The sequence below is a fragment of the Plasmodium gallinaceum genome, assembly GCF_900005855.1.
Source record: "Plasmodium gallinaceum strain 8A genome assembly, contig: PGAL8A_v1_92, whole genome shotgun sequence".
In the NCBI taxonomy this organism is placed as follows: domain Eukaryota; phylum Apicomplexa; class Aconoidasida; order Haemosporida; family Plasmodiidae; genus Plasmodium; species Plasmodium gallinaceum.
The window spans coordinates 52,777-65,420 of NW_021628257.1; the positions used below are offsets into that span (position 1 = coordinate 52,777).

The 12,644-nt window shown below is 18.0% G+C and overlaps 2 protein-coding genes across 2 annotated transcripts, besides 3 other annotated features; one reads left to right on the forward strand and one right to left on the reverse strand.

The window, feature by feature from the left end:
* Positions 1-3,101: 3,101 nt before the first annotated feature.
* Positions 3,102-3,910, forward strand: PGAL8A_00324100 (fam-i protein; the record flags this gene model as incomplete). Its single annotated transcript, XM_028672267.1, has 2 exons — positions 3,102-3,377; positions 3,509-3,910. 2 exons carry the CDS (start codon positions 3,102-3,104, stop codon positions 3,908-3,910), a joined length of 678 nt encoding a protein of 225 aa, XP_028528836.1.
* A 1,811-nt stretch (positions 3,911-5,721) lies between these two features.
* Positions 5,722-6,135: a repeat region.
* Positions 6,136-6,293: 158 nt separating this feature from the next.
* Positions 6,294-6,832: a repeat region.
* A 181-nt stretch (positions 6,833-7,013) lies between these two features.
* Positions 7,014-7,414: a repeat region.
* Positions 7,415-7,733: 319 nt separating this feature from the next.
* PGAL8A_00324200 (fam-e protein) lies at positions 7,734-8,854 on the reverse strand (the record flags this gene model as incomplete). Its single annotated transcript, XM_028672268.1, has 2 exons — positions 7,734-7,747; positions 7,894-8,854. 2 exons carry the CDS (start codon positions 8,852-8,854, stop codon positions 7,734-7,736), a joined length of 975 nt encoding a protein of 324 aa, XP_028528837.1.
* Positions 8,855-12,644: the final 3,790 nt, after the last annotated feature.

The following is a 12,644-nucleotide window of genomic DNA, read 5'->3' on the forward strand; positions in this document are numbered from 1 at the left end:
ATTCATTTTTTATATCAAGAAAAAAAAAAAAAAAATAAAATAAAAATAATAACTTTAATATAATTTCCTTATATAAAATATTAAAGAAAAAGTATAATATGCAAAATAATATTTTATATATAATTTTAATTTATATATAAACTACTTAGACAATTCAAAAAAAATTAAATAAGTTATTATTAATAAGGTTTTTTACTTATAAAAAATTAAATTATATAAATTTCATTAAAATAGTTACATCATTTGTATATTTAAATTTACAAACAAATTGAATTACTAATTATTACATATATATGTATATATATATATATATATATATATATATATATATATATATATTAATATTTATTTTAAAATTTATATTTTTAGTGTATAAAAATATTTATATAGTAATTGAAAAATGTAATCAAGAATATTAGAACATTCAAATTAAGTGTTAAAAGTTATTTATTTAAAACTTTATTTTTCAATTTTAATTAAAAATAAATTATTAAAGTATGATTTAAAAAAAAAAAAAAAAATGAAAGTTTTATTAATAATTATAAATTTTTTTTTTTTTTTTTTTTTTTTTTTTTTGCATAATGATGCATTTTTATTAAAAAGGAAACTAGGAAAAAATAAAGAAAATGCATGTATATATAATTATTAATTATTATAATTTATTAAGAATAAGCCAAATAAAAATACATAATTATAAACACACTTAAGAACATAAATAAATATTAATATAAAACAATAAAAAATAAATCTATTGAATTTATAAATCTTAATTTTAAGACGTTGATTCCAAAAGAAAAAAAAAAAAAAAAAAAAAAAATCTTCTCCTTAAAGACAACAAAGTCAGAAGGTCTACTTTTGATCATTTTTACTATACAGTAAACTGGTTAACCTTGATGGAATTGGTCTCAATTCATGTTTCACAAGGATCAAGATTAGACCAGTCTTTCTCAATCTATTCATTACTTAGAAATTGTCTCCTAAAAGATGTGAATTAGCACATGTTAATTACACTCACTAAGGAACTAGAAAAGGTTATCCAGGGCTCCATCCAACCTGACATTCAGTGCCTTCAGGGATGAGGAATCTACAACTTCTCCGGGTAACCAGCTTCAATGTGTTGCCAGTCTGAGTAAAAATCTTCCCACTAATATCTAATATAAATCTCCTTTATTTAAAAATCTTCCCCTTGTCCCATCATTATCAGAACATGTTAAATTATGACTATAAAACTTACTTGAGTATTGGAGGGTATCTTAGTTTTAAGTGGGATGGAGTGTTTTCTTCAGAGTGACTGGTCTGTTGTTATGTTTTGGTTCTAGGAGTAAATAAAATAAAATTATAAATGTTTAATTAAAAGTAATATTTACACATATTATATATTATATTATATTATATTATATTATATTTTATATCCTTATGGAATAATAATTCAAACGAAAAATATATAAATAAAAGCATATAATTAAAAAAAATAAAAATAAAAAACATGAAAATAAGATAAATATTAGTAGTATGTAAGTAAAATAGAAGAATAGCTATGTAAATGTAAATTAAAATAAAAATAATACTATTAAAACTATTATTTTATGTAAAAATATAAATATGTAAATATATAAAAAAAAGGCGAACAACAATTATATATAGAAAATGAGAAATAATATGCATAGAAGATTCAAGGAATGAAGTTAAAGCAATTTAAAATTGTAATATTTTTTTTATTCTTTATTTTTTTTATTTAGTTTTATAGCATACTACAATTGACATTTTATTTTATTAAATATGAAATATATAAATCCTATGTTTATATAAAAAATTTATTTGAATTTACTTCAAAAAATATGCATTCTTTATTTACGAAAAAAAATAAAAAAAAAATTAATTTTTTAAGATATACCAATTTGAGATTCATCTAAAATTAAAAGATCATAATGTAAAACATAAATTCCTTTTATGAGTACAGTATAATGATATATTTCCTACAAGTGCACTTTATATTTAACTAATCTTTTTTTATTATATTTAATTTTATTATATCTAATAAGATTCGATTAAAAATGGTAAACGAGAAATAAAATACATTATTATAAAATAATAAAAATTACTTCAATAGAAAACAAAAATGGCTAAAGTTTTGAAAGCAAGCATATGAATAAAAAAACTATAGAAAAGAAAAAAAAATTAAATAATAAAAAAAAAAAAAACTGTTAGTATGTATAATTATTACATAATTATAAAATAAGAACTTAAAATGATATCGAAAAAAAAAAAAAAAAAAAATAAAATAATGTATTTATAGAATATGTATCTATTTTGTTGTGATATTTATTTTTCGTTATTACCATAATACTTCTAATGTTTAATTTAAATTAATTTCACATTTTTTATTGAATAAGTTATAATTGTCATAATAAATTAAACGAGGATAAAATTGCATGTTTTGAATAAATAATTTTTAAAAAAAGAAAAATAAATAAAAAAATATATAAAAATAAAAAAAAAAAATTTTAAAACCCTATATAATTGTATCTAAATATAAACTATTCTAAAAATATTTTAAGTAAAAAAAGAATATAACATTTTTTTTTTTTTTGCATATCTAAATAATTTTTTATATTATTTTCTTTTAATTTAAATAAAAAAATTAAATAGAAAAATGAAAAGGAATATATTTTTTTTGTAAGTATAATAGATTAACTAAAAATTTATTATTTTTTGATTATTTAAACAATATATCTATTATGAAAAATATAATTAAAAATATATAATAAATAAGAGGTTATATTATATAATTAATAATTTTAGGATTTAGGATGTGGGATTTAGAATTTTAAATTTAAAATTTTTATGTTGTAGTTATAGATTTAGCTTTTAATAGACATTTATGTGTTAAAATTTAAAAAAAAATTTTAAAACTAATTATTTTTTAAAAAATCCTATTGTTTTAAATTATTTGTTAATTTCTAATTTATATTTCCATATTTTTTGTTTTTAACTTATATTATCCTTACTGAAAAAAAAAGGGAATATTTTAAAATTCATTAAAAAAAATATTAGAAATATTTTCTCAATAATTTTTTTTACTTTTTTTTAAGATACCAAAAATGGATCTTAATCCTAGTGATCCTATTAACATTAATTCCAATAAGAGACTAAATGAGGGAGATTCAACTGCAGGTTTCGCTCATAGGGTAATTAAAGATGCAACTGTTTCAATACCAGAAAATCCATTACATCATAATTTGAATTCACGTGATGCCATTCAAAATCCATCTAAACATATCAATTTGGATTCGGCTACATCAATAAATCTTCTTGATAAAAAGTCGTTAAGTATATTTAAGTTAGTTATCATTATTATTTCTTTCCTTCGTTTTGCGGTAAAATAAAGTTTATAATTATAAACTTTATATATATTATAAAAACAAAATTTTAAATCATTTGTAATAATTTACAGAAAACTTACTCTCTTAAATTGAAAGCTAAAAATGAAATGAATGTTAGGTTGCAGAAGATATTGGATAATAGCAATAAAAAGGTGAAAGATGATTTCGAAAAGGAAATGCAAAAAGAAAAAAAAAAAATGGAAGATGGTCAAAAGAAACTGCTAGAAAAAAAAAAAAAAATAGAAGCGCGGGAAAAGATAATTCTAAAAGGAAAGGAAGAGTGGGAGAAGAAAACGCTAAAAGAAAAGCAACTGTGTGGTCCGGATATGCTAAAACAATTGGAAGAGTGGGAAAATCGAGTTATAAATAAAGGCGAGGTTTGGAAAAAGAGAATGCTAAGAAAAAAAGCAAAGTTGGAAATGAAAATGCTAAAAAATAAGGAAGAGGGGGATAAGAGAATGCTAAAAGTAATTGAAAAGTTTGAAAAGAAAATGCAAAAAGAAAAGGAGAGTGAGAAAAGTAAATGATAAAAGGAAGAGTTGGAAAAGAGCATAATGGAAAAAAATGAAAAGTGGGAAAGAGAAGAAAATATGAAAGTTAATGAAGAAGAAAGTGAGTTTAATTTAAAGTGGAAAAAAGAACTTGATAAGATATTATCAAAAGAAGGTAAAAAAATAAAAAAAATATAAATATATATATAAATATTAATAGGAAAAAGCATTTATATAAGGTAATTATGAATTTTTTTTTTTTTTGAAAATGTAGTATCTTATTTACTTTTAAATGTTTACAGAAGAAGCTTGTTAAACTAAATTTTATATATTTTTACATTTTTATTTTATTTATCTTTTTATTCTCTACTTGTTTTATTTAATTTTACATAAATATTGTAGACAGCATCTTTTAATATTAATATATTTCTGCTTTTATTAAAGATGAGGAATAACATAACCCAAAATGAAATATTCCTTAGTTTTCTTTCTAAAATTTGTTATGTATTTTAAATGTATGTGTTTATGTATTATAAATTAATCTTATGTATAGATAAAATGAAAGATTTACCTGTAGATAATTTTCAAAATATTGCTTTTTGTTAACCTAATACAAAGATGCCTCTATTATAATTTAAATGAAACTTTATTTCATTCTTATCATTTTAATATCAGAAAGATAATTTATTATCGATTTGCATATTCTATAATTTACGTATCTGTTAAATATATAAAAAATATGATATTTTATTATATAAATACCATAAAATCTATTCACTTAACCAAAAAAAAAAAAAAAAAAAAAAGAAAACAATATAGTTTTTCAAAAAAGAGGATATATGTTATATACATTACTTGTATTTAAACATTATATTTTAAAAAAAACATTAAAATAAGATACAAGAAAATTTTAAACATAAAATGTTATATAATATTTTTCTTATTGTAATTTTTATGTTTATATTCCATTTATTTTTATAAAAATGATTACATTTAGCTTTAATAATATCACTTAATAGTTTAATTTTTATTTTTCATCAATATATAGTAGTAGCTTTGTTAATACTTTTATGACAATATATAATTCTTAATAGTAAATTGTAATAATTGAGTAAATGAAATATGTATAAAATTACCATAGATTACATCTTTAAAATAATTTAAATAATATAACTTATGTAACTATATATGTTGTAATATCTTATTTACAACTTATAATCCAATGTTCAATTTCATTTTTAAGTTATCTTAATTTTTTGAAGTTAAAATTTTAATTTTATTATAGTTAACTTTTTTTTTTAATTTTAATAGATTTTTCCAATTTAAATAAGTAATAATTTCATACAAAATAGAATAATTCCTTAATTCTAATAACAACTTTATGAAACAGCTACCATTAATCTAAATTTTTTTTTCTCATTAATTAAAAAAACTTAAGAAATACAGTGCATAAGGTGGTTAATGAAGTGAATTATCAACATTAACAGATAAATGTTGTGACGTGAATCTGCAAAAATGTGAAATTTGAGAACTTATAAAATTTTTTTGTTAGAAGCAAATCTAGCTAAAAATATAAAAAAAATGTATATACATAGATGTGAACTCAAGAGAATTACATTTTTTACAGAGAACATCATTTACAACATGTACATATTTATATCTTCTTAATACTTTGTATATACAATGAAAAAATTAAAAATGCAGAAATTAAATTTTTTTACTAAAGATGATTAATTTATTAATTGTTCTTTCAAATAAATTAATAGTATATTGAATAATCAAATTAATAAAAAACACGTAAAATAATAACTACTAATTTTATTCGTTATAAAATCATCTAATATAAATGATTTATTAATTTTCTATCTATTGACTTTTTTAGAGCATTGAACAGACATATTAATAAAGAGCATTTATAGTTTCCTCTACTAATTTATTGAATTTAAACATAATTTTTCAAGGCTATGAACTACTAAACTGTTTTATATATAGTCTACTTCATTGAACATTTCTTGTTTTTAAAAGATATTTATTTACTTTAATAAAAATCTCTGCTTTTATTAAAAATTTAATCCCTTATTGTACATTAACTCTTAATTCATATATGTGATTTACAATGTTATGAATAACGCTTAGAAACTCAAATCCGCTGCTTTCAAGTTAGCAAACATAAGCAATTAATGAGACACACTAAATTATATAAATATTACAAACATAAAAATTTTATTATTATGTATATAAAATTTTCTCTTAAAAATTAAAAATAAAAGATCACTACAGAAAAAAACTCTTTATTCTTGGTTAATAAAAGGCTTTATTAGCCTTTTTTGAAAATAAAAAGGATTATCTATATGAAGAATACATAAAATGGAAATAAGTAAAAAAAAATTATATTTATTTTTTTTTAAAAATATTTAATGAGAGAAAAAAAATTGCGAAAATAAAAATCGGGAGTAAGATTTAGTAAAACAAAAAATGAGATCTTAAACAGATAAAAATATTTACATATAAAAGAGTTTAATTTGAATAATATTTATATTTTTAATTTTGTAAGAGAAAATTTTATGCATATAATAATAAAATTTTCGCTTAATTAATATTTATATAATTAATTTGTATTGTCACTAATTGTTTATGTTTGTTAATTCAACAGTAATATATATTAATTGCTGAATATAACTTATAACAAAGAAACAAGTAATATATATTTAATTAATGATCAATATTCAATAAAAATCTAAATTTTTAACAAAAATAAAGATTTTTGTTAAAATAAATAAATGCCTATTGAAATTAAAGAATGCTGAACGAAATAGATCACATGATTAAGGATCACTCGTACAAAACATTTAAAAATATATACAAATTCATCAGAACTGTAGAGTCAACTCTACTTGCTCTTTATTAATTACCTTGTTCATTAAAAGCAAAGTCAATAAACAAGCAATTAACAAATCACCATGCAAGTTTCTAAACAAAGAAAAAAAGATTGTTTATTTTTTTTGTTTTCTTATTGTAAATATTAGATAAACAAAAAAATATATTCATTTTTTTAAAAGATAAATCTAAATGTTCAAAAAGTAAAGAATTGTTGACAAAAAGCTTCTAGTAGAATATTTTTTCTTAAGTATATATAACTTTTTATATCAACATTAATAAATTTTTCTCGTTTTGTAGTATTTATATAATTTATTTTGTATTTTGTTAATTATTTATTCTAGTTTGAAAGTAATGGATTTGAATTGCTAAATATTACTCATAACATTATAAATAAAATACATATAATTGAAAATGATAACAATGAGGATTTAAATTTTTAATAAAAATATGGGATTCTTATTAAAGTAAATAAATATCCCTTAAAAACAGTATATTTTCAATGAAATATATCATATATATATAGTTTACTGGTTTATAACATTAATACCAAATTTTAATTAATTCACTTAATAAGGAGAACTCTACATGTTCTTTATTAATTTATTTGTTCAATAATTTAGCAAAGTCAATGAATAGACAAATAATAAATCATTATAACAAAATTTTTAACATAAAATTAACAAATTAATACATAAAAGAAAGTGTAAAACAATATATATATAAAAATCATATAATTTTTGAGAAATTTTAGCATAAGAAACTTTTAATTTTAACTAATTTATATATATATATACGTACGCATTTAGATACATATATGAAATTATAAGATTTATAATTCATTTATTGTAACAAAGTTTTGCTTAAATATTATAATAAATATGTTAAATATAAAATATAAATTCTATAATATTAATTTTGTATACCTCTCGAAAGAATATTTTATCTTTTTAGTAAAAGTATTAATTATAACTTTTTACCATTAATAAATTTTTCCTAATAAAAACAGAAAAAATATAAAATTAAACATATGTAATATTCAAATATTTTTATTTGTCTTTTCATTTTTTATAAATTAAAAAATATAAAGTATATATATAATATAAGCATTAATATACTTAAATATTTTATAAATAACTTACTTCTCCTCCTCTTTTTAAAATTCTTATATATATAGCACCAAAAAAAAACGAAAAGAATTAAAAAAGGCATAAGAGTCATTGCAAAGAGTGCAGATGCACTCACATTATCTTCATGATGAACAATCTGCTGCTTTATTGGCATAACTTCTGACCTCTCTGCATCTGGCATTATATCTTTTATAGCACTAATTTCTTTATGTTCACATGGAAAAAATTTATCTTTAGCATTGGTTTCGCAAAAATATGAAATACACGCCAAATTAGAATCTCTTTTTAAGCAACCTTCTGGAAGATATATAAATTTTTTACTTTTTTCAGGCCAATAACTAAACAAATATATTAATTTTCCACTATAATTCGCATCAGAACATAACATATATTCTTCTTTTTTTTTTTCACATATGGCATACATGCAACTATGATGTGAAATGTATCTTGTTTTTATATGATGACAGGAATGTTCTTTAATAAATAAATCTTTATATTTTAATTTAACAATTTTATGATTGGGGTTTTTTAAATGTTTCAAAGGTAGATCATTTTTTTCACTAATAACGTCATAAGAATTAAAAGAAAGTCTTTTACCTAAATAATATATATCGAGGGATTCGCATAATGCTGCCGTTTGGTTTATATTCCTAAGACGGCATAAATATGTTTTAGTTGGATAGTAACGATTATATATATTGTATTCATATAGAAACACAATACCATCTTGATTATTGTCTGAAAGAATAATTATCCTAGAATGTCTATATGGTCCATAACTTTCATATTTAAATATATTTCTTGAAATATCATTTGAAACATTATTTAAAGAACGATATACTTTAACTAATTCATCTTCAAGAAGACAAAGTGATTTTTCAAATTTATTTTGTTTTATAGAACATATATTCATGCGGCATGTGGCAGAGTCCCCCTCAAAATTTTCGCATCCTTCATTAAATAAAAGTGCCATTTCTAATATTAAAATAAGATGTATGTATTTTTCTTACTTTTTACTATTTATGTCTTTGTAAATTTTTCCTTAATATATTTTTGTAGAGCTATTTTTTTTTTTTAATAATCCATTTTTTATAAATTTTATTATATTTCTTATAAAAAACATAGTTTCTAGAGCAATATATAATATTTATAAAAATTAAAAACTGGATTTAATTTATTATTTAAATATTAAAGTTTAATTATATTTTTTTTTTTTTAAAAAATATATTTTTTTAAAATTTATCAATAATAGGATATTCTTTATTAATACTTATCATTCAGATTTTTTTTTTATAAAACATATAATAAATGAAAAGTTTAAAAAAAATTTTTGTCAAACTTTTAATATAAAATGATAATACCTATTTAAGAATTTTTCAAATAATAAATTAATTTTTTTAAATAAAACATACCATAAAAAATAGATTTAAAATTTTTTTTTAACACATATTTAATATAAAATGGTGGTATTACCTATTCAAGAATTTTTTCAATAATTAATTTCTTTTTTTAAATAAAACAGAATAAACAAAAAATTTAATGAAAAAGTTTCCATTATATATTTAACATAAAATGGTAATAATATCTATTAAAAAATATTTTCAATAATAAATTGTTTTTTTTTGAAGAAATAAAAAAAGAATTTAAATACAGTAAAATATTCTTTGAAGAATTATCAAGAAAATATACATAAAAATATCATAATATTATTGTTTATATAACAATTAAAATTATAATTATATAAAATTAATTGTCAAAAAAATATATATAATATGATAAAATTTATAACAGTAGATAATTAACAATGATATATTAAAACCTTATAACATTGCTTAGGTAAATAAAAAAATACAGATGAAATAAAACTGAGCATGCAATATCATTTTTATAATCAAATAATAATGTATAAATAAAAAATAAAAAAAATAACTAAAATATTATATATACAATACATATATATATATATTTTTTTATTGTTATAAATAAAATATACCTAAATTAAGTTTGAATATGCGTAATAATGACAATAATGAACTAATATTAAATTTATTTTAATAATTATTTAACTTTTTTATAAGTTAGTTAAATGCTAATATTAATATTAAAATAAAAAAAATAATAATATAGAAAAATTTGTTATCATAGATGCTTCCTCATAAAAAAATTGGTGAAAAAATAAAAATTCTAAAAAATAAATTAAATGAAAATATTAAATTAATTTTTTTATAACGATATTTACGTTAAAATCATTATGGAAAGCAGATTAAATATAAATTATATGTAATTAAATGTTAAGCTTTGATATGTGAATAATAAAGAATATTAATAATCTTTTTGAATTTTTAATATGGCGTACCAAAGTAGAGAAGAGCGTTGTGTACATGCAAGATATTCAAAAGTATACATATATTAAAATACGTATATGATTGATAAAAGGTATGATTGACTTTTTATGAAATAATAGCTAATAAATTATAAGGAAGTAGCAAGTTCTTACTTACACTTGCTACTTAAGAAAACAGATAACTAAAAAATAAATTTTTTTTATTGTTCTTATGTTAATTTTTTTTTCTTTTATATTTTATTTAATTTTTTTTCTTCTTTAGATTATTGAATAATGGGTTTAATTATTTGAGAATTATATTTCTTTAATCGAATTAATATTTGAAGTAATGGAATATTATATTCGAAGTTAAGGGAAACAAAAAGGACCTAACTTTTATTATTATTTAAATTTTGTGTATTTTTAAAGATTTTTTAGTAACCTAATTTTGAATTTATTATGTTGTTTTAAAATATTATTTTGAATATAATCAATAGATTTAATGATAATTTATGCTTTTAATAAAAATAAAAATAAATTTGTATTAAATAAACTTCTCTCAACTAATATTCTTTTATGTAAATTATATATATAGGATTTATTTTGCTATAATAGATATATATTTTTATAACAGTTAAAAACAATAGAAACTACTCTATATGCTCTATATTAATTTATTCTTTTAATAATATATCGAATTTATTTGACAATAGATTAATAAATCATAAATACTCTATTTTATACATCATTTTATAAGAACATTAACATACTGATCTATTAAGTGATTGTTCATCAAATATGCCAGGATATTGAGTAAAATTAATAAAGAGCATGTCGAGTAGTCTCTATTAGTTTTAACTGTTATAAAAATATCTCTCTATTAAAGTAAATTTTATATATATAGTTTACATAAAAGAATATATATTGTTTTAGANTTTTTTTTTTTGGGGAAATGGAGAAATTAAATGAAATATTTTATGATGAATTTAGTAAAAGAAAATTTTATACATATAACAATAAAATTTGGATGTAATTAATATTTATATAATTTTTTGTATTGTCAATAATTGCTTATGTTTGTTAATTCAACAGCAATATATATTAATTGCTGAATGTAACTCATAACAAATAAACAAATAATTTACAATTAATTAATAATTAATGTTCAATAAGGATTTAAATTTTTAATAAAAATAAAGATTTCTATTAAAGTAAATAAATGCCTATTGAAATTAAAGAATGATGATAATTTATGCTTTTAATAAAAATAAAAATAAATTTGTATTAAATAAACTTCTCTCAACTAATATTCTTTTATGTAAATTATATATATAGGATTTATTTTGCTATAATAGATATATATTTTTATAACAGTTAAAAACAATAGAAACTACTCTATATGCTCTATATTAATTTATTCTTTTAATAATATATCGAATTTATTTGACAATAGATTAATAAATCATAAATACTCTATTTTATACATCATTTTATAAGAACATTAACATACTGATCTATTAAGTGATTGTTCATCAAATATGCCAGGATATTGAGTAAAATTAATAAAGAGCATGTCGAGTAGTCTCTATTAGTTTTAACTGTTATAAAAATATCTCTCTATTAAAGTAAATTTTATATATATAGTTTACATAAAAGAATATATATTGTTTTAGAGGAGTTTATTTAATTAATATAAATTTATTCTTATTTTTATTAAAAGCTTAAATTGTCATTAATGATATTGATTATACTTTAAATAATATTAAAAATAAAATAATAAATACAAAATAAAATTATTAAAAAAATTTTAAAAATACATATAATTTAAATAATAATAAAAATTTAATCATTTTTATTTTCTTATAAATTTTGAATTTAATTTTTCATGGATTTAAAAATTAATTCGATTAATAAAATTTAATTCCTACATGAATAAAAATCCCTTTAACAATTAAAAAAAAAAATGATCTTTTTTTAAATTGAAATTAAATAATCATAATTAACAAATATAATTTGCAACATCACAAAATGAAAACATTCAATGTTCTTTCTTTAATTATCTATTTTATTAAACATTAAGTGTTAATAACTAATTCGTTATTTTTCATATTATTAATTATCTATCATTTCGTAAAATTTTAATTATATCTTTTATTAGTCATTATTATACAAAATTATTTGAAGGACTAAATAAGAAATAAATACCTCAATATTTGTATTTGCCTAGATTAATAAAAGGCATCATTAAATTTTTTTAAATATTAGTAAATATAAATAAAATAAAAAGATAGATATAAACGATTAATACATTGAAAAATGTTTCAAACAAGTAATTAAAAAAAAAAATGATGTTTAAGTATATGTTCATAGAAAAGAATTTTAAAATAAACTTACTAATTTTTGAATAAAAAATTAGAATTTATTAAAAATATTTTTAAAT